Here is a 27,063-nt window from a genome sequence, read left to right as displayed (position 1 = left end):
TCTCAATGTCCTTTTTTACGTTTGATGCCCAGAACTGGACACAGTGTTATTCCAGGCGAGGCCTGACCAAAGCAGAACAGAGTGGTATATTACTTCCCTTGATCTAGACACTACACTTCTATTCATGCAGCCTAGAATCACATTGGCCTTTTTAGCTGCTGCATCACACTGTTCAGTTTATGGTCTACTAGGACTGCTAGAGCTGTTCGACAGTGGAAGACATTCTCTCGGAAAGTGGTGGCGTGTCCTTCCTTGGAGGTCTTTAAACAGGCTGGATGTCCATCTCTCGGGGTGCTTTCATTGTGATTGTGAGAAAGCACACACAATCCAGGAGAGGCTACAGCAATTTGCTTTTGCCCCAAGCCTAGTGGAAAGGGGACATTTTCCTTTCTCTTCCCCTTTCTGAGTTAACTGAGTGCAAACTCTTTTTGCATTTCAGACTCAGTTTGCAGCAATTGAAGAAAGCTGTGGGGAAAGTGGGAGGAAGAGAGAGAAACCAGGACACTGCAAAATCAGATTAGAAAGTGGGACAGCAGAGGATTAAGATGGACTCTCCCTGCCAAATTGGGACAATATGTAGAAAAATATCCTCCTCCCCCTGCAGATGTTTGGAAACAATCTTCAAAGGGAAGGGGGAAAGCTGCCTTTTGTTATCATCATCATCATCCCTGGTTTCTCAGAGTCAGGGAGGGAAAGTGGAAATCCTCAGGGGATTAATTTGTCTCTTCGCACATCAGGGTTATTGAGAAGATGAGGGCAGTCCTGTGACATCTGTCAGGAATGGCAAGCGCATGATGAATTAACAAGCGAGGCTGGAATACTGAACAGGAGGTTGCAATCCTGGGTACACAAATGCACACACACACACACAATGCGGTCAACCCCATTTAATAGAGTGGGGTTTAAGACAGCTATTGGAGTCCTGTCTCTAGATTAAGGTTCGAATCCCAGCTCAGCCATGAAAAACAATCAGAATATATATATATATATATATATATATATAGAGAGAGAGAGAGAGAGAGAGAGGCAGGGAGTAACTAGATAGCTCAGGTGCCACAACAAACTACAAATCCCAAAAACCCATAGCATTGAACCATGGCAGTTAAAGCGATGCCTAAGTGGACTATTTTTGCAGTGCAGATGCAGCCTAAGGGTGAGTCTATACTGCACATATAATGCATTGACACCACTGTCATGGCTCCATCCTATAAAATTTTGGGATTTGAAGTTTTTGTAAGGGACCACCAGCTCTTAATAATAATAATAATAATAATAATAATAATAATAGATTAATCATATTGTAATTTTATAGTTTATTTATTTTAAGGAGGAGGAGGAGGAGGAGGAGGAGGAGGATGATGCTTTGCAACCATTCAAATCTGTTTTCGGCCTCCCGCCTGCAGGTGGCGCTGCTCCTCGGGGGACTCCGCGATCACGCGCATGCGCATTCGCTCCAACATCCGGGCCAAGGCGGCTGCGAAGGGGGGGGACGGAGGCGCTTCTGCTGGGTTTGGCCGCGGCGCATGCGCAGTGGCTTCATCTAGTGGGGGGGCTCTGGCCATGGCTGAGTGGACTCCTGCTCAGGTGAGGCGTTAACCCCGCGTTGCCCGCAGGGGTCTGGGGGCGGCCAGGGGTCCTTTTGGGGAGGGGGAGGAGGGTTGGAGTGGTATGGACGCGGTAGAAAGGCTGGTCCAGATTGTGGATGCTTTGGGGGGGCAGAAAGGGGTTTTGGGGTGCCCTAGCCTTGGCGGGGGGTCTCTTGGCCACAGTTTTGGGGGGTGTGGTATAGGGGGGGGGGGCAAGGGGGGCTTTTGGGGGCACAAAGGGGTCTGTGGGGTCTCCTGCAATGGGGGGTCTCTTGGCCACAGTGTGGGGGTTCAGGAAAAAAGATGGGGGGCTGTTGTGGTTCAAAGGTGACAAAAGGGGATTTTTGGGGTGCAGAAAGGGGTCTGAAGGGTTCTCCTCAGGCTGGGCTACAGTTTTGGGGTTCAAGAAAGAATAATAATAATAATAATAATAATAATTTATTTATAGCCCGCCCAATCACAAGGAATCCAGGCGGGTTACAACAGTAAAAATAAAGATAATAAAATAAAATACAATAAATAAATAAAATACAATAAAATTAAAGAGAGCGAAGTGAGTACATTCACAGTTAGGCCTGATGGAAGTTGGGCCTCTCTTTTTCACTCCCTCTCAGGTCTGATGATGATGTCATGGAGGGAGGGCTCTTCTTCTTGAGGCAAGGATTTTATTTTAATTAATTTTAATTTAATTCTTCTCATTAAAGAAGGGGAGGCTATTATGGTGTAGGGGAGAGAAGAAGAGCTTTCGGGGGGCACAAAGGGGTCTGGGGTCCTCTGGTATGGGGGGGTCCCTTGGCCACAGTTTTGAGGTTCAAGGAAGAAGGGGTGAAAGGGGGACAAGAAGGTCTTTTGGGGGGGCACAGATAGGTCTGGGTTCTCTAGCCTGGGAAGTTTCTTGCCTAGAGTTTTTGGGGTTCAAGAATGAAAGGAGGGGGTTCTTGCTTGCTATTGTGGTGGAGGGAATAGAAGAAGGTATTTGGGGGGCAGAAAGGGATCTAATAGTGCCAGCCATGGATGCTGCTGGCGAAACGTCAGGAAGAAACTTCTAGAACATGGCCACAGAGCCCCAAAAACCCACAAAAAACTGCATACTAATTTGAATGAAAAGATCCCGAATTACTTAACAGCTTAATAGGTTGGAAAGTTCTTTTCCTTCATGGCATAGAATTTGATTTACAGTTGCTGTTGTTGTGTGCTTTCTAGCAATTTTCGACTTACTTACTGTGACGCTAGGATAAACCTATTGGGGAGTTTTCTTGGCAGAATTTGTTCAGAAGAGGTTTGCCTTTGCCTTCCTCGAAGGCTGAGAATGTGTGACTTACCCAAGGGCACCCATTGGGTTTCCATGGCCAGGTAGGGATTCGAACCCTGGTCTCCAGAGCTGCAGTCCAATGCTCAAACCTCTGCACCACATAGCATAGAAGAATTGCCATTTATTTGTTTTCTTTTATTCACTTCTCTGGTTCTGCCTCATTTATTTCTTCATCTAACAAACCTATTCCCTCGCGGCTCTAAAACTGAATGCTTTCATACTTGACGAATTGCCAAACTAATGCATGCACAGCAGCTACAATGTGTTCCCCTCCGATCCCCAAAGGGGCACATGGAAATAGAACAACAGATAACAAGATAACAGACTAATCTGTCCATGCAGGAATATCAGCTGATTTGAGCATGGTGGGTTTCACAGAAAGCCTGTTTCATGCAACCTTCCTTATTTACTGTTGTTTTACAATTACACTTGTCCCTCCATATTCGCTAGGGTTAGGGGCACAAGACCCCTGTGAAGATGGAAAAACTGCCAGTAACAAAAACACCATGTTTTTACCTGAGATGACACCTCTCTAGGAATCTCTAGGTCCTCCAGGGCAACTCTGTGGTCAAGAACTGACAGACACTGACCATAGAACTGCGCTGGAGGAGCTACAAAGGCCTAGGAGAGTATTCTCTCTAGGAATTTCTAGATCTTTCAGTGCAACTTTTAGTTAAAGTTGACCATAGAGTTGCACTGAAGGACCTATTAATCAAATTCATGAATAACCAAATCCGCAAATATCAAAGCCGCAAATATGGAAGGATGAGTGTATTTCTTGCAAATACACTGCCATATATTGGCGTTTTAATATACCTTTTCTTCTGGTTTTAATTTTTTAAAATTTTTATTTTATTTGGTTATTTGCCTTTTAAACTTTTGTATTTTGTGGATTTTTAATTGCAGTCGCTTTGAGTCCCAAACTAAAAAAAAGGCAGGATATAAATAAATATCATCATGATCTGCAATTGTGGAAAGGGCTGCCATGACGGGGAACAAAACTTTCATCTGTTATGTGCTGCTCCTGGCCTCCCAAACTGTCTGGTTTCTGCCAAAATGAGGTGAAATGCCTTTCCAAGACTCCTCTGGGAACAGCCTTAAGCATTTTAAAAACAACAACTTTTTCAGAATCAGAATTGCAGCCCAAGGACGGAAAATTGGCTCCTGTATGTACCAAAGTTTCCTATCCTGAATTACAAATGACTACCGTATTTTCCGACGTATAAGACGATCCCCAACTTTTCCAGTTAAAATATAGAGTTTGGGCTATACTCGCCGTAGAAGACTACTACCCCTCTTCCAATGCACACCAAATAAAAATTGAAAAAATGTAAGATTTGATTTCAATCTGGTAATTTTAATTCAAATGCTTATGACATGCAGGTCCTTAGCAGGAAACCTTGTTGTATACAAAGCCTGGTTGGATTGGTCAGCTCTCCCTGCCTGCCCAGCCCTCCCTGTCTCCAAGACTATCAAAGCGGTAGTGCAAACACGGCTCTTTTTCTATACCTCAGGCGTCCCGGACGCCTGCAGCTTGCTCTGCCCTTCACTTACACCTTCCCGGTGAGACACCCCCTCACTTCGTCACCAGGACTGCGTTAAGTCATTTCTTTCCATGAATCCTAGTGAGTGAGTTTTCTTTTACCGTACTTGTACAGCGCTGCCCTTGCTGCTTTCATATGGTCGCTGCATACGGTGGGGATGCAGCTGTGGCCGTTTTTTAACTCCCTCCACCATATGCAGCGACTGCAGATTCTCCCAATCTGGCTTGGAAGTTTCAGCACCTGCCCTACAAGACAACACCCGGCGTATAAGACGACCCCTGACTTTTGAGAAGATTTTCCTGGGTTAAAAAGTAGTCTTATATGCCAGAAAATACAGTAAATGTCTGTCAGTGATGCATACCAGCATTGGTAACTAATGATTTCCAAGGTCTGCTCAGCTAATTTTGTCAGAAGCACCTCTATGCTTTATAGAAACTGAAGATAAAGCACCCTGGCTGTGAGGACAGAGACCCTAAAACATGAACGGGAAGCCCTAAAACCCTAAAACATGAGCCTTCCAGAACACAGCTGCATAGCCCCAAAACCCCACAAAAAACTTCCACAGGTTGTTAGATTGCAGCTCCCAGCATCCCCCACCATTGGCAAATGCTGGCTGGGGGCCTCTGGAAGTTGCATTCAAAGACATACGCTGTAGGCACACTGCAGAATTAATGTAGTTTGACACCGCTTTATCTGTCATGGCTCCATCCTATGGAATCCTGGGATATTTCTTCTGACTCTGACCTTGATGGCAAATGTACATTAATTGGTAATAACAAATTTATTAGAGCAAAATGGTTGGTTGTTGTGTGCCTTCAGTTTGTTTCCAACTTATGGCAAACCTATCACAGGGTTTTCTTCTGCAGGATTTGTTCCAAGAGGGTTTGCCTTTGCCTTCCTCTGAGACTGAGAGAGAGTGAAGTGCCCAAGGTTATGCAGTAGGTCTCTAAGGCCAGGCAGGGATTTGAACCTGGTCTCCGGGATCATAGTTGAACTCTCAAACCACTGCACCGCACTGGCTCTTTGGTAAAATGGTAACACAAGGCACTTTTCCACTTCTGTGTCAATTATTAAGCTCCCGTTTTGGGAGAAAGGCAGGATATAAATCCAGTAAATATTATTGGCCTACTTCAGTTATGTTAAAAAAAATAGATTTTAAAGTCTGGCCAAAAGTGGAGGCTGGTGAAAGACTGGATGTGTTTTGGAAGAAGTCTTCGAGTAATCTCTCAAAAGCTGAGGACATTTCTTTTGTACTTATGCAAGGTTCACCTGACCTGATTATTTCATTCCACGTGTGCATACTGCTAGTTTTGCATGAAAAGCTTTCTGAAACACGTTGAAGTGCTCTTCTTTCTCGTAGTGCAGGAACCTATCCCTGTGAATTCCATTTTATTTGTGCCTTTGGTACCAAGTTTTCTGTTACAGATGTAATGCCAAGGAATAGATCTACTTCATTAACTGAGCTACTGGTATATTTGTTTTTGATTAAAGTTTCTGAACAAGAAAGCTTTCCTAAATTCTTGTGAAAGTAAATAATCCACAAACGGGGCACTTCTTTTTTTATTTATTTATTTCAAAGACAGAATTTGAGTTGGTATATTTCCACCAACTCCTTACTCATCCAAAATTGTTTCCAATTCCATAATCCTGGTTGCAGAGTTATAGTGCAAAAGTGCCATTTCACTGGTGCACTGATGCACTATTACCCTTAAGGGGGGAAATGAATAAGAAAAGTTGAAGAGAAGGAGACATTTCTCTTGCGTGGCTCACAGTTCAAAAGTAATCCACTTCAGGGGGGCAATAAAATCTTGCAGCTTGTGCTGAGAATTTCCAGAAAATAGTCCATAACAATATCAATGGTGTTCAGATATTTTGGAAAACTCACAGAACTACAGCAACAAATACTTGTAACGTTCATTTGTCTCCCAACACGGTTGCCCCATTTGAAGAAGCCCCAAATTGCTGTTGCTTGGCCCTTGTGCAAATCTGTAGTAGTTGTAGTAGTAATACTTATTTCTTGCCCGCCTCTCACCATGGATCAAGGCAGGGGACCACAACAACAAACAGATAAACAACATCTGTTAAAACACATCAGTTAAAATACACATCAATTTAAAATGACAGATAACATACACATATTAAAACGATCCACATTTAAAATCCACAATTTAAAAATCATCTGGATAAGTTTGCCGGAAGAGACCACTCTTCAATGCTGTTTTAAATTCAGACAGCGTATTCAGTTGTTGAATTTTTTCCGGCAAATCATTCCTCAGTCTCGGGGCGGCTGAAGAAAAAGTCCTCTGGCTGACAGTTGCCAACCTAGTCCTGGCTGACCGGAGTAAATGTCTGCCAGAGGACCTGAGTGTAATATTTTGTTTGAGTATGAATCCCTTGCTCTCTCAATCTCTTGTTGCCAGTCTGAATCCCTGACTTCTGAATCCCTGTTGCTCATCCCAGTCTGAATCCCTTCCTGTCTGAATCCCTACTGCTCAATTGATTGTGGTCCAAATCCCTAGCACTCTACTCTGGTCTAAATCCCTTCAATTCTAAATCATTACTGCTTGACTCAGGTTCTTCTCCTTACTGTTTAGCTCTAGTCAGAATGGGGTTTATGAACCCTCTCGCCTGAATCCCTTCTTGTCTGAAATGGCAAAATAAAGCAGTTTCACCTTTTGTCAAGCATACAGGGGCATGAGTGGCCATTGCACCATTGACTCATTGCACCATCAAGCAGTCACTGCATGAGATGAAAGTACTACAAATAGGGCAGGTTGCAATGGATGTAATTAAAACATACGCAAACCAGACAGTCCAATTGGGCAGCATGGGGTGTGTGGGGAGGAAGGGAACATATATGGGGGGCATATAGGGTTGTGCTTTGCCAGTGTGTCTCTGGACACACTGATGCACTGTTTGGGTGGTGTACCACTCATGTGACTGTCTTGTCAATGGGATGGCAACTGTTGGGATGAGGCATGTACTTGGCAGTAGCAGGCGGTGTGTTTATACCATGGTGCACATGCAGCTTGATATGACATGGACTGCCCATGGGTGTTTGGCCTGCCTTGGGAGTGGACCGCACAGACAGCAGGAATTCCACCCACCTTCGGGAAATCTGGAAATGACTCAGTTTTTCCTCTGTGTCTGCTCAGCCCCTGAATCCCTGTTGCTTGACCTTGTTCTGAATCCCTACTGCTTGACCCCAGTTCTCTAGTGCTCCATCCTACACTGACTCTCTTGATGCCTGAATCCCACTCTGGTCTGAATGCCTTCCTCCCCACAGACTTGGGAATGGGATGTGGAGCCACAGCACCTGCCGTCATCATTTCAGCCCCCTCCCATCTTTGACCAAAACGCTGAGCGAGAAATCTACCCAGCAGCTGAGATTTCCCTGTGGACAGTAGTGGCCACCATCCAGGCGGTAGAGAGGAAGGTGGACTCTTATGCCTCACGACTGCTGAACCTGGAAGGCAGGACGGCGACGGCCGAGAAGAAGATATTTGAGTGTGAGAAGACAGAGCTGGAGTTCAGCAACCACCTGGCTGCCCTGGGCACCCTGATCCAGGAGTACGGGGTCCTTCAGAGGCGGCTGGAGAACTTGGAGAACCTACTCAAGAACCGGAACTTCTGGATCCTGAGGCTCCCACTGGGCCCAAAGGGAGAAACCCCCAAGGTACAATGGAGAAGGAACAAAACTGAGGGAGGGTCAGAGCTTGGGGTTGGGGTACCTGCCTCATGTGTGCAAAAAATGTTGTTACAGGTTGAGGTTTTTTTTTTACCCAAAATGCTTTGGACCAGAGGTATTTTGGATACACACACACACATATGTTTGGATTTTGAAATGCTGGTATTTGAACATATGTACATAGTAAGGTATCTTGGAGATGGGACCCAAAATACATTTATATTTTGTACTGTATACTCTTTATACACATAGCCAGAAGGTAATTTTATACACAATATTTTAAATAATTTTGTGCACAAAATCAAGTTTGTGTACAATGAAGCTTCAGAAATCAAGGGTGTGACTATCTGAACCACCCATGAAAAATGTTTTGGTTTTTGGAAGGTTTTGCATTTCAGGGTTCCAGATAAGAGAGATTCAACTTGTATTTACCGTCAAGTTGAATTTGACTTACAGTGACCCTGTGAAAGAGGGACCTTGAAGACAACGTATCATCAACAGCCCTGCTCAGGTCTTGCAAATTCAGGGAAACTATAGCTTCCTTGATTGAGTCAATCAATTTAAAATTTGGGGGCTCTTAAACTGCAGAATTATTATCCAGAGGGATCTTGTAGCACCTTGGAGACTAACTGAAAGAAAGAAGCTGGTAACATGAGCTTTCGGAGTATTGAGTCTACTTTCTCAGATGCACGGAGTGGAGGGTCCAGGGACATTAGCATTAATGTGTAGGACTACACCAATAAAGGGAATAAAGAAAATTAAGTAGCAAAATGCAGTTCAGATGTTATGGCCACTAGTTTAAATAATAATTGTTCTTTTTTTAAAAAGTGCTCTTTTAAAACAAGTTGCTTGTGTTAATAATAATTGTGTTGAGTATGTGTTAATTGTAGAACTTGTTTCTTTCTGAATGGCATTTTTTTTTTTTTTTTTGCACTAAAAATGATTAAAAAGAAGCAACTGATGCTGGATACTGGTCTAACAATGAGCAACTACCCATAAACTGTTAAAATTAAAATGTTTAAATTCAACAGTCGTTGTGGTTCCAGTAAGAGAGTTGGAAAATTGTAATAATATCCAGATTTTTTAAAAAATGTATGAATCTGTTTTTTAAAAATTAGTGTGTTTTGTTGTTGTTTTTCTTTAAGTCATTTGTTTTAAAACAGCCCTATCCCTGAGGCATTTCTCTGATTGCAGGTCCCAGTGACTTTTGATAACAACGCAGTGAACTTTTCCACACAAGAGTGGGCCAACCTGGAAGACTGGCAAAAGGAGCTTTATAAGAACATCACCAAAGGAAAGTACGAACCACTGATCTCACTTGGTAAGAGTCTGCTTTTTCTTGATAAAAACAAGTGCAGATTTTAAAAGAAACAGACAAAAAGTCAGCATGTTAAATAAAACACAGTTGAATAAATTATAGCACCAATGAATTTAAAAGAAATGAAAATTACAATTAATAAGAAAGCATCAGTCCATTAAAAGCCCCTTCATGTGCAGCCAATATTTTCCTGAAAGACACAGACCACATGTGGCCCACAGGCCACGTTTTGCACCCCCCTGACCTGGAATAAGTCAGTCAATGGATTCCAGGTTAAACTGGACTCCCGTTAGGATCCACCTGGTGTATAGGTTGGCCCTCGTTCTCTCTTGATACTATTCTGCTGTGAGCAAAGCTGGATAATATTAAACACCCCACTCTCTGATTTGTCTATACCAACAGACTCGGTCATTTCCAAAGCTGAAATTCCTGCCCAAACGCAACAAGCAGAACCTCCTCCTGTTGTGGATCAGGAGTTTGCAGAGGGAAAGGGCTTCCCGACAGAGCCCAGGACAGGTGAGTGGGGTCCACATATGAGGAAGGAACCAGCTGTCTCTGTTTCTCTGTCTTCTGTACTGCCCTTCTGCTGCTGGGGCTGCTACAGGGGTATGAGATGAGAATAAGGTGTGAAAATATAAAAGCAACACACAGGATGAACCTCCCTCATCTGGAAATCTAAAATACTCCAAAATCGTCCCCAGGTGTGGCTGAGATGATGACATCTTTGCTTTCTCATGGTTCAGTGTACATAAACTTGGTTTCATGCAAAAAAAATATATATGAAATTATTGTGTATAAAATTACCTTCAGGCTAAGGTGTATATAAAACATAAATGAATTTCTGGTTTAGACATATTATGTATATGCAATATTCTAAAATTCGAAAAAAATTACAAAACCCAAACACTTCTGCTCCTAAGTTTTTCAGATAAGGGAGACTCAACCTGTAGTATTAATCCAGGTTATCTAGGAGGTAGCTGTTTTGAAAACTGTACTGAAAATAGTGATGGGCTTGAAGCCAGAGAGCCTCTTTTCCAGAGTGAGAGTTGTAAGTTCTTTGTGAGTGAGTTTAACCCTCTTGAAAAGGCCCTGCTAAGCCCCAAATTTTGCACCCGTCTCCCATTAGACTGCCCTTCTCCAATCTGGAACTCTTTAGACATGTTAGATGCTACTCCCACCATCCCCTTGCCACACAGCCATTGTCCTCATAGGTGAGATAATGGGACGTGTAATCCAATTTTTCCAGGTTGGAAAAAATTGAAGGAGACAGTTATCACATTTGTGATTCTCTTCCCCAGAATCAGAACCTTTGGCTTCCAAGGACAACCTCTTATCCTGGATCAAGCAAGAAGAGCCTCCCAGCAAAGAGAAGTGGGACCTTGAAGGAGAGATCCCCCCAGTTCATGGCTATGGTGAGTGTGCTCCAGAAACATGGATATCTGTGTTCTTCCTAAAATGAAGCAGCTGAAATATGAAGTCCTGTTTCGTATAGGGGACAGAGAGGTATTCTCTTGCCCTTATGCTCTGCCCCCCAATCCTCTAGTGAAGCCCTAGGTGGGGCTATGGTTGCAATTCAGACCATGAAAATACAGCTGCTCTTGGCTTCTAGGGGAAGGAAAAGGAGGGCTCATGCCATCTGTGAGGGCACTCTTATTTTCCCCTGCTAAGTAGCGTCCAGCTGCTACTTCATAGTCTGAATCACTTTCTTCCCTTTCTGACCAGTAAGTAGTAGCAGCACAGCTCCACCTCTCGGCTTGAAAGCTGCTATTGGTGGGGTAAGAAGATAGGATACTACACATCCAGAGCTACACTACCGTCTTAGCCCAGAGGAGCCCCAATGAATAAAGCTAAAGTCCTTCTCTAGCCCATGATTCTTTTCACACAGGGGCCAACTCTGGGAAGCCCAGCAGTAGGACATGAGGGCAACAGTAGCTTCTCTTCCCCCTTCCCCCAATCAAATGATATTTGTTGTTACATGGCAGTCTAATCAACTGATTTATGGCAACTCCATGGACAAGAGGCTTCAAAGAATCCTATTTGTCTTCCTTGATAGAGCCCGTCCACCTGGCATCCAGTCTTCTGTTTTCCTTATGCCTTTAATCTTCTGCAGCCTATTGTCTTCCCCAGTGAGTCATACAGTCTCTTAATATGTCTCTAATACAATAGTTTAGTCAACTTGGCTCCTAGCAACTGATGGATTCTGCTACTAGCGAAAATACTACTTTCCATGGATGGCCTCATCCTCCATGAATGTGTCCCATCCCCTTTTAAAACTGTCCAGAGTCCTCATTCTTAGAAATTTGGTTCCCTTTTGTGCCATGCTGTGTAATCCTGTATGCAAAGGGATCTTGTAACACCTTTGAGACAAACTGAGAGAAAGAAGTTGGTAGCATAACCTTTTGTAGACTAAGGTCCAAAACACACTGCAGGCATAATCCAGTATGAGACTGCTTCAACTGCCCTGACTTAGTGCTAGGGAATCCTGGGAACTGTAGTTTATGGTGGCACCAGAGCTCTGACAGAGAAGGCTCAGTGTGTCACAAACATTACAGTTCCCAGAATTTCCTAGCATTGAGCCAGGGCAGTTAAAATGGTCTCAAACTGGATTATTTCTGCAGTATGTTTTGGACCAAAGTCTGCTTCATCTGATTTAGTCTACAAAAGCTTATACTACCAATTACTATCCCTCAGTTAGTTTCAAAGATGCTACAAGATCCCTTTGCATACTGATCGGTTATGTCTATGAATTCTACCGTATTCTGCAATAAAGGGTTCACAGATAAGCATCTTCCAAGTATATAGTCCTGTTTTGGAAGGGAATCCTAACTAATCTCTTGAAAACAGATCAACTGGTTACTGTAAGATGGTGTGAAATACATAACAATGAGTGACATCTAGGGACAGTTCAAAAACATATAGATAACCTGCAATGAATAATGTAAAACAGATTGTGTGTATTGTTTATAATTGATGCTTGCTTGTCGTTTTAATCTCATGGTTGTATTTCTAAAATAAAATACATGTAAGTAAATGAATAGCTGTCCAAACTGGAAGCTATCATGTAGCAGAGGATCCCACAGTTTACTTGTGTGCTGTGTAAGAAATTGTTTCCCTTTTATCTGTCTTGCTGAGCCAAGATCTTCAACCAAAAGCCTTGCCCAATTTCATGAGCCCTCCTGATGTGTTGGTCTACAGCTGCCATCATCACCATGAAGTCTAGACTCGTTGTCCTAACCCTAGTTTAGCCTCTGATTTGGTTAATTCAAATTCTTGCAGTTGCGGGACATAATTTTGTTGAAGGCCCTGAAAGAGGCTGTACCAGCAACTGCTATTTCACCTCCCCAAAATATTGATGGGCTAGTCAAAATGAGAGGAATAACCATTGCTGATGCCCAGTGCAAGAGATTTGGTGGTCAAGATGGATAACAGGTCACCTTCCATGTCCTCTTCTGTTCTATTTCATAAAGCCATGTGTGCCAGAGGCTGGCATCCTGTGGCTGGCAGCACATATGTGGCTTTTAGAGGACACCAGAAGTAACTTCCCATCACCACTTAGTGCAAAAATGCAGGAGGTTAACAGGGCCCTCTGAAGTTCAGCACATTCCCTCACACACACACACACATACACTTATGGGAACATCCTGAAACCACAACCTGTTTGTTGTATGAAGCAGTATCTGCTCCTGTGTGTGTATAAGTTTGCTTACAAACTAATGAGGGTGAACTAATCGGAGGGAGGCAGCCCATAATTTGAGAGGGAATTATTTTTCCTCCAAGAGTCTCTCTGATGTAACTTACTGGGGAAAAGAGGGTTGTAGTCCAACACACATGGTCAGAGGAAGTTACATGCTGATTTGCTTAGTTGTATGAGCCTTCGTTGCCTGAGTCTGCATAGATTTGTATACATAAGTAAAGCAGTGGATCAATGTATTTTAAAACACCTTCTTTACTTGTGGTGCTCTCTTGGAACAAGAGTCATTCTTTTGTGGGTGGGTGTGAGACAGAGAGGAGTACTTCTAACAATGCAGCTGCCTCCCATGGCATCAGAATAATAAACTTCTTTTTTAAACAATTAAAAATCTGTTGGCAAATGAGTTTGGGTCAGGTTGATTAACCGAGTAAATATTGGAGTGCTGATCTTGCAAAAGATCTAGAACCATCTAGCTTGCCTGCCACTGAAGGAAGTTTCCTCTTCAAAAAAAAAAAGCATTCCTCCAAAACACTCTTAGTATTGACTTCATGACCTTGGAAATATCGATGATATTTCTGTTTTCGTTTCTGATGCAAAAGGGTCCTTGTGTCCAGAGCTGTCGGCTGGGACTCAGAGGGGTGCTGGCTTACTGGGGGTTGGACCTCAACTTCGGGATCCCTTCTGGCAGGACGGCTCTAACTGTTGTGGGTCCCCTTTTATCCCCTACACCAGATGACAACGTGAGGAGGATCAAAAATGAGGAGCGGAGCCTCCGGCAAGGTCCTAAACGCGCCTTCCCCAGCCACAGGATGTTGCATGGAATACCTAGCGAAGACGTTTTCCAAGTCCCCAAGCCAGAAGTGAACTGCAAGAAACAGGGGTGCCCTCAGGGTCAGCAAACCACCCCCCATCTTGGGCAAAGTCTAGAAGAGCCTCCCCAGAATGAGCAGAGTCGCTGTGGCCTCGAGGGAATCCAGCCGGCATCCTGCCTTAAGGAAAACCCACCGCAGTGTGTGAAGTGTAGGGAAGAGTCTGGTTGTGAGCAATCATTCGGTCTGCCTCCAGGAAGCCACCCCACAGAAGGAAAATATGGGGATGGTGGGGCCTCAGTGGCTGAACCCAGCACCCAGCAAACCTCAGCAGTTTACGAGTGCACAGATTATAAGAGCAGCTTCAGCGATCCTCCCTTCTCCCAGACGGCAGCACAGCCGTACGCCTGTTCCCTCTGCCCCAAGAGTTTCCGCCTCAAGACCAGCTTGCAGATTCACCAGAAAACCCACCTGGCGGGGAAAAACGACAGTGCCTTCATCTGCCCTGATTGTGGGTGTGGCTTCAGCCATCAAGGGCAGCTCACCCGGCACCAGGCCGTCCACGCTGAGCGGCCCCACCAGTGCTCAGAGTGCAACAAGGCCTTCAACCGCAAGTCCAGCCTTGTGGTCCATCAAAAGACCCACCGGGAGAGACCCCGGCCATTCCATTGCCCACAGTGCAGCAAGACCTTCATCCGGAAACAGCACTTGGACGACCACACCCGCACCCACACTGGAGAAAAGCCTTACCAGTGCCCCGAATGTGAGAAGCGCTTCGCCGAGAAGTCCAAGCTGACCAACCACTACCGGATCCACACGGGGGAGAGGCCATACCGCTGCGGTCAGTGTGACAAGCGCTTCGTACGAGCCCACCATCTAGTCAAGCACCAGAGCAGTGTCCACCAGGCCGGAGCCAAGCTCTATTCATGCCAGGAGTGTGGGCAAAACTTTGCTCATGCACAAGCTTTGCTGAGCCACCAGGCCAGCCATGCCAATGGGGAGAGGCGGCACCGGTGCACAGAGTGCCTCAAGACCTTTGCCCGCAGGAAGTACTTGCTGGAGCACCAGCGCATGCACACCGGAGAAAACCCCTATTCCTGTCTGCACTGTGGCAAACGCTTCCGCTACAAGCAGTCACTCAAGCAGCACTTGCGCATGCATGGGGTTCACCACCTGCAGCAGCAACAGCAGCAGGAGACTCTGCCAGGCACGGGACAGGCTTCACCACTCAGAAGCAGTTTGGAGAAACCTCCTCTCTTCCGAAGCAGCCCTTCTGATGAAACTGCAGTGAATGAGTCATTGGTGAAATGGACAGATAGGCCATGCGATTCTGGAAACAGTTGATTCGGATGAAGACTTTTGCACAGACGCTCTTGGGACTCATTGACAGGGCTTCTATTGGGGCCAGTAGAGGCACTTGCTGGCCTGGCAGCCTTTGAGGCTTCTTCTTCACCTGTGGGGATGTACCCCACCAAGGCCGAGCCTGGAGTCTTGTTGCTGCTGTAGACTGGCATAAGTGTGCCAAGGTAGATTGTGGTGGTGGGGAAAAGCCACCAGAGCAACAGCCAGCAAGGGATACCAGGCCTTGTGGGAATAGGTGGCTTGAAGCCAGCAGATTTTGCCTTCCTTCCCTTGCCACTGCCGTTTTGTGACCCTGGGAACAGTGTCACCACTAGTATAGCACAACAATAGGATTTTGGCTTTGATGCTGAGGTGGGTCTAAGTCTCTTATGCACAGGCCCAGCTTCCAGCGGCACCTTTCCAACATGCTTTGTTATCATGCAAAGCACATGCTTTGGCCAGTGGAGGAGAAATGCAGATTAACTGTGGAAGTGTCTCAGCATTCAGTCTTGGGTGCCCACAACAAATGGAAAATAAGGCCACAGTGTGGTTTGGGAATCCGTCCTGTGGTCACTCTCTTTCCGGCTGAACTGTGCTGACTTAAGAAGCCCTGGGCTGAGGAATGCGGAGGGTGGGAGTAATGATGTGAAATCATGATCAAAGGTTTTGCAGCTGTCTTTTCCTTTCAAGCCATCAGAGACACAGAGCCTCTGAAGGAAAGGCTTCTCCTCCCCTGACTGACTGACTGTGTGCTGGACACTCCATAGCCTTGGAGAAGACCTTCTCTCTCAACCTGACTGTTCACTTTTGTTGTGCGACAAGAAGCATAAAGTGATTTTTGACGAGGAATGATTAAATGAAAAAATTAGGGACAAGCAGCTGGATCATTTAGATCAGGAGAGTTGAGAAAGTGAAGTCCAATGTGGCTATGTGGCTCCTGATACACAAGTTACCCAGAGTGCCCTTTTTCAGGCAAAAGAAAATAAAAGATGTACAGTATTGCTTCCCCTGGAAACTGACTTTTAAATAGTTTGTAGTCCCCTCCTTTCACTATTTAATATGTTTTTTTAATTTTCCAAAACAGAAGTGGACTTGTGGTTTTATTATATTTTCCATTTTTTAATGCTCCTCTCCAAGGGTCCCACATTTAGAAAAGCAGCTCCTGCACCCTCCAGAGGCGCCACGTGTGGTATAGTCCCCATATGAAAGGGGTTTACATGGGAAAGTCAAGGCCCAAGGAGAAGCAGGGTGATTCTGCCTGTAAATATCCAGCAAGACAAGCTTGGAAGAAGTTCACTATGACTGTTCCAGGAAAGGGGTAGGAATCTTGCCATCTTGCAGTTGTTGTCTGATTGTAGTTCCTGTGAGGCGTAGCCAACAATGAGGAATGTGGGGAGATGCACTCCCATGGCAACTGGAAGGCTTTGAGGTTGCTCACCTTTGTGCTAAAGCATGCTGGGGAAAAGCTGGTGGTTTTTGGAAGTGCCAAGGATTCTCCAAATACTTTTGGCTTCTGGACTTCCAGGTGAGGGCCGTTCCATCTGGGTCCCTCAGTTTGGACTCTTCCCAGGTTGTGGCCAGATTGCATTGTGACTGGGTTGTGTTGTACAACAACACTATCCAGCCATCCTTTTTCCCCCATTGGATTTTTGATGTTCTTATTTAATATGGGCTTTTGCACAACTTTTGATAAGTTTGAGGATTATTTTTTTAAATCTGTGCTTGTAAATGAAGCATCACTCCCCTTTTTTGACATTGGCTTCTCCGCTTTTTTAACCTGTTAACATGGAATTTTGGGGGGTTTGAGATATTCCTCTTGGTGCATCCACTCTGCTGTTGACAAGAGTCTGTCTTTTATCATGGCACATCTCACAATGTTAAAGCAGTCTCCCAGTTCTTCCCAGTTTATTCCTCATAGTCAGTGTGGCATATTGGCAGACTAAGACTCCAAGGCGCCAGGATTCGAAGCTCCTCTCAGCCCTGGAAACCCACTGGCTGATCTTGGGCAAGCCCCATTCTCTCTCAGAAGACTGTGGTAAACCTATGAAGAAATCCTGCCAAGAAAACCCAAGGAGAGGTTACCATAAGCCTAAATTCAACTTGAAGGCACAGATCTAGCAAACTTAAAAGGGAATGATTTCTGGGAGATTTGTGGAAGAATGAAGAGGAAACCAAAGAGGAATTGAAAAATCAGACTTTTTAAAAAATAAAGATGGACAGAGGTTTTTGCAAGGAACTGAAAAGCTGTGACAGGGAACTGAGCGCACCATTTTTTCCTGCTGGGTTCTCTGTTATCGACTCAACTTGCACTGAATCAGAGAAGCACACAGCTCCCTCCACTCCAAATAAATTGCCATTCTACCTTTTAACTCCTTTTTCCCCTCCTCTCTGCCTCCAAAAAACCAACAGTGAAGGGCATTAATAAAAGATTTTGTAGCATTCCTTTGAATAAGTCATGCATCGTCTTTGTGTCTTCTGTTATTTTTTTTTAACCATTTGGGTTGCCATTAAAACTCTGTCTTGAGGGACAGGGACTATCAGTTTCCACATTGACCAAGCAGAGGGAAGATATTGTGCCAGATTTCTCACACTGGATGTGGGGACAATGGGTGTTGCACTCCAGCACATCTGGAAGACTGGGAAAAGATTTTCTGCGTTGGTCATCCTTTCCAGCATGTTTGTTTATATACTTCTGTCCTGGCCTATTTCAAAAGATTTCAGGGCAATATGCAATTCAACTCAAAAAACATAAAAATTTTAAAGAGACTAAGGGTGCATCTGCAGTACAGAAATAATGCTGTTTGGCACCACTTTGAGTACTGTAGCTCCATCTGAAGGGAATCTGGGATTTGAAGTTTTGCAGAGTCTTGAAGAGTGCTGGTGCCTTGGAAAACTACAGATCCAAGGATTCTGTTGGATGGAGCCCTGGAAGAAGTGTCAAGCTGCATTGTTTCTACAAAAAAACAAATACATCGTCATCATCCTGCTTTCCCCCAAATATTGGAACTCAAAGTGCCTTACACCCACTGGGTCACCTGGGGCAGGGCACACTCTCTCAGCCTCGGGAAGGCAATGGCAAGCCTCCTCTGAGTGAATCTTGCCAAGAAAACCCCATTATAGGTTTGCCTTACGGTTGCCATAAGTCCGAAACGCCTTGAAGGCACACAACAACAAACAACAAAAACTTGCTTGGTGCCTGAATGAAGCCAATGTTGGCACCAAACGAGGCCTCCAAGGTGAAGGGGTCTCTACATTTCAGGTGCCACAGCTGAGAAAGTGTGTCCTGCGTCCTCGCACCACGAATTGATTTCATGTTTTGACAGGTAATGATGGTAGGCAGATATGTTTGGTTCATGGCTAAACCAGAAATTAGTTCACGCAGGACTATAAAAAGCAGACCAAGTTAGTGAGACACAGAACATGCAATTTGATTATGCAGTAGTGCTTTGATAATGCAATTTTCAGAGCGCATCTTTTTTTATAGTATCCAAAGCGCGTACTCCCACTGAGCAACCATTAAATACATTAGGTTTAATTGCTCTGTATTTCCATTGCAGGACTGTGGGGGTATGCATGCTCCCTGCTGTTCCTCCCAAATTTGTGACATCTTTATCCTTTTTTGCAAAACTAAGAATGCCCCACATATGTCTTTGGGGATGTGGGGGACACTTGCAGCCTGTTTTTGGCCAGTTTTACGCCTCGTTTAACTTGAAGGGTATCAGAAATGACCCTTCAGCCACCCTTGCTGCAAACTGGTAGCATTTTGAAAAAGACGCTGCTACCACTTGGAAATAACTAGTAATTAATTCCACTCCCTCGCTTGATTTTACTCCATGATGGGTGGAAAACTGTGCGGTCCCATTTGGGGTTGGTTTAATTGATCTTTTAGGGATCTGTAATGGCAGGCATGGGGAGATTGTAGCCTGTGGGGTATAGAAAAAGGAGATAACCTCCTTTTTCTGTCCCCTGAGCCCCTCCTGACAAACCCAAAGCCTCTCCACAAACCCCACAATTGGGGGGTAGAGTTGGAAAATGGTTGCAAAAGCACCAAGAATAGTTCATTGACCGCTCCTGGAGCAGATACTATAACCGCAAAGGAGGACAAGGCACTGTAAAATGTAAGCCACTGCAAAATAAAAGTTAAAAGCACACATGAAAATATAAACCCATGCTTCTTAGTCATGCTCCAAATAGAGGGCATATTTGGAAATCCATCTGGACAGAAGGTTGAAATGTAGGGCATGTCCTGGAAATGGAGGGCATCTGCTCACTGTGTCCTGGAGGATTCATTGTCACTTCTGTCCCCAATTCCCTGGAATTTCTCCTGAATGCCTGCAGTTAGAAGCCACAGCTGGAATTCACTTCCAGTTGTGACTCCATCCCAAATCTGTGACCCAAAAATCGTGGGATGTCTAGTTTTGTGAGATATTTACCCTTCTTTGTCAGAGAGCTTTGTCACCACAACAAACTACAAATCCCAGGAGTCCATAGCATGGAGCCATGGCCGTTAAAGCGCTGTCAAACTGCATTAATTCTGCAGTTCAATTGCTGGCCTTCCAAGTCCTTTGGACCTGAGTTCCCAGCATCCCTGACCACGGTCCAAGCTGTCTGGGCCTTCTGGAAACTGAAGTCCCTAACATCTGAAGGGCTAAAGGCTCAGAACCAATGCAGCTATCTTCTACAAGATCTATGTCTTCCTTGAGCAAAGTCGATGCCACATAAATTTACAAAATTTGTATACAAACAATACATTGCATATTATATGTCTTAAACATATTTTTGTCACCCTTTTTATCACTCGTTATGTTGTTATATCTCATTGCAGACCAACTGCAAAGTCGTCCCATTCATTATTATTATTATCAGCAGCAGCAGCAGCATTTATTTATTTATATAGCACCATCGACGTACATGGTACTTTATAAAACATTTATAGCTACTTCAGTATAAAATACTAAAATACAATACTAGAATACAATAGTAAAATACAATACTAAAAATGCAATAGTAAACTATAATGCCATAAAAAAGCTACACACGTAACACAAAATACAGAATAAAACAGATAATTATTTTTCAGATAAGTTGCCAATGGATCCCATTCCAATTTAAACTTCTCTACTGATTTCCTTTTTAACAGTTGAGTCAATTTACCTGGTTCCATATAGTCATATATAACATCTTCAGCCATTCCTTTCTATTCAGGTATTCTATCTTCCCCCCATTTAGATGCATACAACATTCTGGCAGCCATTGTCATATAGAATGTAAGTTTGCCATAAAGTATATTTTAATCTTTTAGACCAAGTCTTTTCCCACTGTTTTAATGTCATGTTCTGGCCCAAATATTGGGCCCAGTTCACCATGCATTATTTTACTGTTTCGTCTTCAAATTCAAATTTCAATAGTAATTTAGAATGATAATGTAATTTAAAAATGCATCCAACTTGAAGAAACATGATGTAAAGAATTTGATTTAAAATCTTTTTGGAAGCAGTGGGGTTAAGCTTGATTATGGAACTTAATAGACAAGTGGGATTGAAATATAAGGATTGAAGGATTGAAATATATAAGGATTGAAATATAAACCCAAAAATTAAGATCAGGTGTTTGGGTTTTTTAGGGATATGTTTATTTAAATCTAGTCTGATCTAGTCCGGTGTTGTAGGTTGTTATGTCTAGTATGTGGGGAGGATGGAATATGTTATTTTTGTGGGTTGTCTGGATGTTAATTTGTGTATATGTGGTATTTGTATGTTAATATTATCAATAAAGATTTATTTAAAATAAATTTCAAGAGTAATTTATGAAATTTAGAAATTTGGTGGTTACTTTCTAATATTTTTTTGTTTTTTGCCATCTCATTGGAGGTCTTGGCAAGGGCTTGAATTTAGCAGCTGCAAACTGACCTGCCTCATCTCTCTTTTTAGTAGGCAGCTCTGCTGGTGCTGCGGAAGACGACGGTCAGTTGGACATGAAGATCCCAGGGATAGCGCATGGTGCAGAGGAGTCCCCAATGGTCATCACGGAGGTGCAAGTGCCCCAGGACCCCATTGCGGAGGAAGAAGAGGAGTCCAGGGAGATGCTGCCAACGCTCCCAGCCTCCCGGCCACAAGTCCCGTGGTCTGGGTTCGAGAAGGCCTTTACTTTTGTGCGGCAGAGGGGGAAGAATGTGATTGTCCAGTGCAATTACTGCCTGCCGCTGGTGAAGCACCTGAGCTCAGCGTTTGCCTCCGCGTCCAACTTGAAGAAACATTTGGAGGTGAGCTGCTATCGTGCCGATCTCCCCAAAAAATGCTGTGGAAAAAGTATGGTGAGGTTGCTCTGTGCACAGAGAAGGAACAAGAGGGTCATAGAACCATAGACCTGTCATACTGAGGAGGGAGGAAGCTTGTTTTCTGCTGCTCCAGAGAGCAGGACCCGGAACAATGGATGCATGCTACAGGAAAAGAGATTCCACCTTAACATTCGGAGGAACTTCCTGACAGTAAGGGCTGTTCGACAGTAAAACACACTCTTTCCTCAGAGATTATAGTGGAGTCTCCTTCCTTGGAGGTCTTTAAGCAGAGGCTGGATGGACAACTGTCAGGGATGCTTTGATTTAGAATTCCTGAATAGCAGAATCAGGTTGGACTGTGTGGCCCTTGGGGTCTCTTCCAGCTCTATGATTCTATGACCTGGAAGGATTATCTAGTCCAAAGCCCATCTAGCAGTCCAGAAATCTGTGGCTCTAAAGCCATGGCTTTCTGACCTGTTTATAAACCTCCAATGAAAGAGACTCCACCACTTTCCAAGGTGGTCCATTCCACTGTTGAACAGCTCTTACCATCAGGAGGTTCTTCCTAATGTTCAGGTGGAACTTTGTTTCTTGTACGGTAAGACTCCATGTTAGGAGAGTTCATACAGCATAGATTCACTTACACAAATTGGAACACAATTTGTTCTCTCTAGGCATTTTTTGGGTGGCTCTATGGTATGCCTCCACCAGATGTTGACCCTAGCGTTGGGCTGGAGGACCTACAGATGCCTAGAGAGAATACTTTGTCATTCATCTCAAGTAAGAGAAATAGCATTCCAGATTATACACAAATTTTGTATTATGTTCTGTCCCTCAGAACAGATAATTCACACAGTACAGGGGCTGGCTATAATTTGTTTCAGTTCCTATCCTCTACAGGAGCCAAGAGCCAACTTACTCAAACATTTGTATGGCAGCTTTTCAGATATTTGAAGACGACTCTCACATGTCACTGCTGTTTTCTCTTCTCCAGGTTAAGCACACCCGGTCCCCTCAACGGGTGCTCATACAGCAGGGTTGGGCGAAATGTAGTTTGCAGTCCTCATGCTGCTCTTGGAGCCCACTTTTGTGACCCCTGAAGCCCTACAAACATCCCCAAACCCCAGTTTTAAAAAAACCAAAAACCTTCAGTGTGATTTTCTGACAATTTTTGCCCCCAAATTATGAAAACATATGAAAATACCCACATCCCTGAGCAGTCTAGAACCCTGCAGTACACTGAAATATCTCCATATTCCTTGGTAGCCCCCCTTAGAATGACAACAGGAACTGATGCAACATTACTGGGTTTGGTTCCTGAACCTTTCACCATGTTGGTGGCCCTACTCTGGACACACTCCAGCTTGTGTGCATCCTTTTCAATATCAGCATCTGATGGTTATCTGACATCATTGCAAATTTAAAATGAGATGGAATGGTTTCTGCAGAGGAGCTATAAAATGCCTTGGGCCTTTTCAGCTTTTACTTTGCTATGGCTAACTTCTCTTTTTCTTCCCTCCTTTTTTCCAGAGGGCCCACCCAGGGAAGTTGATTGCCATTGAAAGGGCCAGGAAGGCAAGGAGACGCGGTTATTCGGAAGAACTGAGGCAGGATGCAGACCCTACTGCCAACAAATTTCCCCGGCAGCAGCGGAGCAGCCTTGGCAGGTGGGGATCCGGCAGCGAGACGCTCACCCAGCAAATTCTGGACAGGAAGATCATGGACTTCATCATTGAGGAGACATTGCCACTCGAGACCGTGGACAAACCTTCGTTCATTGGACTGATTCACCTCGGTCTTCCAGAAGACCTCACCATCATGAGCGCCAAGACTCTAAGAGACAGAATTGATGGGAGGTCAGCCAGCGTGCGAGAAATGCTTATAAGCCGGATGGGGGATGTGGCACATGTGGCCACCACCGTGGACTTCTGGACTAGTGGCCGGAAGAGTTTCTTGCGGGTGACAGCCCATTGGATCAACCCTGCGACTCTGAAGCGTGAGTTTGGGGCCTTGGCTTGCAAGCGCCTCAGAGGGCGTCCCACGTACAACATCCTTGTGAAAGCCCTGCGCAACGTGCACATGGAATACCGGATTCACAACAAAGTCACATGCATGACGACAGACAGTGGCTCCAACTTTGCCAAAGCCCTCCGAGTTTTCAAGGCCAAAGAAACAGAACTAATGGACGCTGTGGAAACAAGTGACGATGACGATGATGATCAGGCGGAGGCGGAAGTGGAGTTTGTGCCTATTTTTGAGGTCCTGGACATGGGGAACGAGGCAGAAGAGGAAACAGGAGATCCGGAGGTTTTCTGTTTGCCTTCATACCAGAGGTGTGCCAGCCATACTCTCAACTTGGTGGCGACGCGAGATGTGCAAGACTTGATTTCTGAGTCTGCCCAAAATAGTTCTCTCGGTCTTTTCAGGAAGCACTTCTCCTCCTTGATGGGAAAGTGCAGCAAACTGTGGAGCAAGCAGAAAGAATCATCGCAAATCAGAGATTACATCCTGGAGCAATGTGGGGCGTATTTGAAAGTGCCGAACAAGTCCAGGTGGAATTCCACCTACGATGCCTTGAAGCAGCTGAATCGGCTCCTCGCCACTGTGCCGCTCAGAGTCAATGCCGTGATGGACCGGTGCTCCTTGGCCCGGATTACGGCTGAGGAGAGTCTGGTGGTCCAGGAGTACACAGAGATCATGGGACCACTGGCCCAGTCCCTGGATATCTTGCAGCGAGAGAACGGCATGTTCATGGGGTACCTGTTGCCCACTCTGTACAACCTGGACCGCAAGTTGCAGGAGCTGGAAAACAAACCCGTTGGGTACACCTACTGCCTCCCGTTGTTGAGGGGAGTTCGAAAAGCCCTGCGGGAACGGTTTGAGCCCATCTGGGAGGAGAAGAAACTTCTCCTAGCAGCCTGCCTACACCCGCGTTTCAAAGCCGACTGGCTGGAATCAGCTGCCCGGGCTGACCAGACAAGCAGGTAAGGCGAGAAAGAGAAGGAGCCCTTCTGGGGGGGTTGGCATAGAATACAAGACATCTGGGTTTCCCAGCAGGACCAAAATTTGTCGAGCTGCTTTCAAGAGTAAAATCATCTTTCATTTGTGCATCCTCAGACTTTGTCTTTTTTTCTGCATCATATCTGTTGGGTATTTCCAGTCCTCTTTATTCTCTCATGTGTGGGTGTAAGTTGTTGTTGTTGTGTGTCTTCAAGTCATTAAGGTTTGTTCAGAGGAGGTTTGCCTCTGAGGCTGAGACTTGCCCAAGGTCACTCAGTGGGTTTCATGGCTGAGCTGGGAATCAAACCCTGGTCTCCAGACTCACAGCCCAACACTCAAACCACTATGCTAGGCTGGCTTGCAGCCTTTATTGGTATTGGATCCCTGAGGATGCTCCCTTTCCAGATGAAGGTAATAAAGAGACAGACTGACTTCTTGGAGAAGGGAGAAATGAGTTCTGCAGGTAAGATGGAAGCAAAAGGCTTGTGTTCATAGAACAAGTGAGAGCCAGTGTGGTGTAGTGGTTTGAATGCTGGTCTACAATTCTAGCAATCCAAGTTCTAATCCCCACTCAGCCATAGAAAGCCACTGGATGACCTTTTGCCAGCCATGCTTTCTCAGCCTCAGAGACAGAATTGATGAGAGGTCACCCAGCGTTTGCAAAGGCAAACTCCTTCTGAAGAAATCTTGCCAAGAAGGCCCCATGATAGGGTCGCATTAGGCTTGCCATAAGTCAGAAGCAACTTGAAGGCACACAACAATGGCATAGACCAAAGAAGGGGAACAAAGGGTAGGCAGTATCGAATCTCCCCTCTCACTTTATACAAGCGCTGATGCTTCTTTGCTACCAGCACCCTCCTCTCCCTGAGTGACAGTGTAGACTTTTGGATTTCCTGACGAAAGCTGCCACCTTCCTTTTCTCCTAGATACATGATGGAAGCCTTGCTGAAAGCTGAAATCAGGAGCATGGTTGGTGAGGATAACACCGAGTCTTCTGAGAGAGACCAGGAAGGAGACGATCTGGAAGATGACTTCTTCAACCTCCAACCCCGGGGCAAAAAGTCTGGAGTGGACACGGTGGATGAGGAGGTCTGGAGGTACCTTAAGTCTCCCAGCCGGGAGGTGTCCTCCCTCCATGCCTTTCCACATGTGATGCAGTGCTTTCTGCAATACAACACAGGTGTGCCTTCGAGTGCCGCCGTGGAGCACCTTCTCTCGACAGGCAGCAGCCTCGTGGCCTCAAGGAAGCACCCTTTGTCTGATGAGCTTTTTGAACAGCTCTTTCTTTTGAAACAGAACAAGGGGGCATTCTAAAAAGAAGCATTACAAAGTGGGATTCTTTTCCAAGTGCTGGAAATGACCAAAGATCCTGTTGGGTATCTGTGCCAGTGTGTAACTGTGCCAGCTCTGCAGGTTGTGAGTGCAGCAGGAAAGGAAGTGAGACTTATCTGCGCTCTCAACATTGGGAGGAGGCTGTTGGTTCTGGATGTCTCTGGAATAATGCTCATGTCACACGCCTGCATGAGTTCCCCTGCGGAGGATGTTGGGCATTTGTGTGCCAACACAGAACATAGACATTGAGGAGTGGAATTGCATATATGGTGCCATTGCACATGTAGATTGACTTTCATTTTGTACTCGGTTGCTCATTGTCTTGTGGATTCAGTTGTGCAATGTTGCCATTCAGCATGAGGCTTCAGCATCACACAATCAGTGTATAACTCTGCATACAGAGATATACATTACCCAAACCCAATGTAGGATCTCCACCATCTTATTTCTTCAGTGCCTGGCTTCCAGGTGGGACTTTGGAGGTCAAAGCACTCTGAGAAGGCCACCTGGGAAAATCGCCTGCGCCAAAGTAAAGTGGATTTTCCAAGCCCCTTGTCTCCAAGGCAACCTTCAACCACAAACCAGCTTTGGAAAAAATAGCTTGCTCAGAGCTGGAAATCTTCCTCCGGATGCCAACAAATCCATCTTACTTTCTTGGCAGCCATTGCACAACTAGGTAAAAGCACATCCACTAGCACAGGGTTGGGAATCATGTGGCCCTCCAGATATGGGTGGGTTCCCAACCCCTGGCTCTCCTGTTCGTTGCGTAGCTTGCTGGGAGTTGTAGTCCAATCGCATGTGGAAGGCTGCAAGTATAATCTCTGCGCTAGTGGAACAGACTGTTGTAGTAGTGTAGTGCCCAGAGAGGACCCTGTCCCTTATTTCTGGACACTGTTTGTGGGTATCACTGTGGGGAAGGGGAGCAGGTCTGGGAATACTGCAAGGATCTAGCTAAAGGGGGCAGAGAATGAGGGCATTGCCTTCCAAAAAAGGTCTCTGCACCCCATGAAACTTTTTCAGTCCCCTAATTTCTAGCATTACTGGGCACCACAGTTCAAGGATGTTGACAAGCTGGAGGATGTCCAAAGGAGGGCAGCCAAAATGGTGAAAGGCCTGAAAATCATAAAGTCCTGTGAGGAATGGCTTAGGGAGCTGAGTATGTTTA

At 45.1% G+C, this 27,063-nt stretch overlaps 1 protein-coding gene across 3 annotated transcripts; it reads left to right on the top strand.

The window, feature by feature from the left end:
- The first annotated feature begins 1,476 nt into the window (after nucleotides 1-1,476).
- Nucleotides 1,477-27,063, top strand: LOC121933470. Of its 3 annotated transcripts, none has more exons than XM_042473249.1 (8): nucleotides 1,477-1,584; nucleotides 7,729-8,118; nucleotides 9,325-9,451; nucleotides 9,851-9,964; nucleotides 10,747-10,860; nucleotides 21,220-21,551; nucleotides 23,097-24,550; nucleotides 25,493-27,063. In XM_042473249.1, the coding sequence occupies exons 1-8, from the start codon at nucleotides 1,561-1,563 to the stop codon at nucleotides 25,878-25,880; spliced, it is 2,943 nt and encodes a 980-aa protein (XP_042329183.1). In that variant the 5' UTR covers nucleotides 1,477-1,560; the 3' UTR covers nucleotides 25,881-27,063. The 3 variants fall into 3 exon arrangements, with proteins under 3 accessions (XP_042329183.1, XP_042329185.1, XP_042329184.1); XM_042473251.1 differs by having other exon boundaries at nucleotides 1,536-1,584; nucleotides 7,652-8,118; XM_042473250.1 differs by having other exon boundaries at nucleotides 1,561-1,584; nucleotides 7,598-8,118.

This window comes from Sceloporus undulatus, chromosome 6 (genome assembly GCF_019175285.1).
Source record: "Sceloporus undulatus isolate JIND9_A2432 ecotype Alabama chromosome 6, SceUnd_v1.1, whole genome shotgun sequence".
NCBI lineage: Eukaryota > Metazoa > Chordata > Lepidosauria > Squamata > Phrynosomatidae > Sceloporus > Sceloporus undulatus.
Note: the sequence above shows the minus strand (reverse complement) of the source record. Positions and strands in the feature narration are given on the sequence as shown.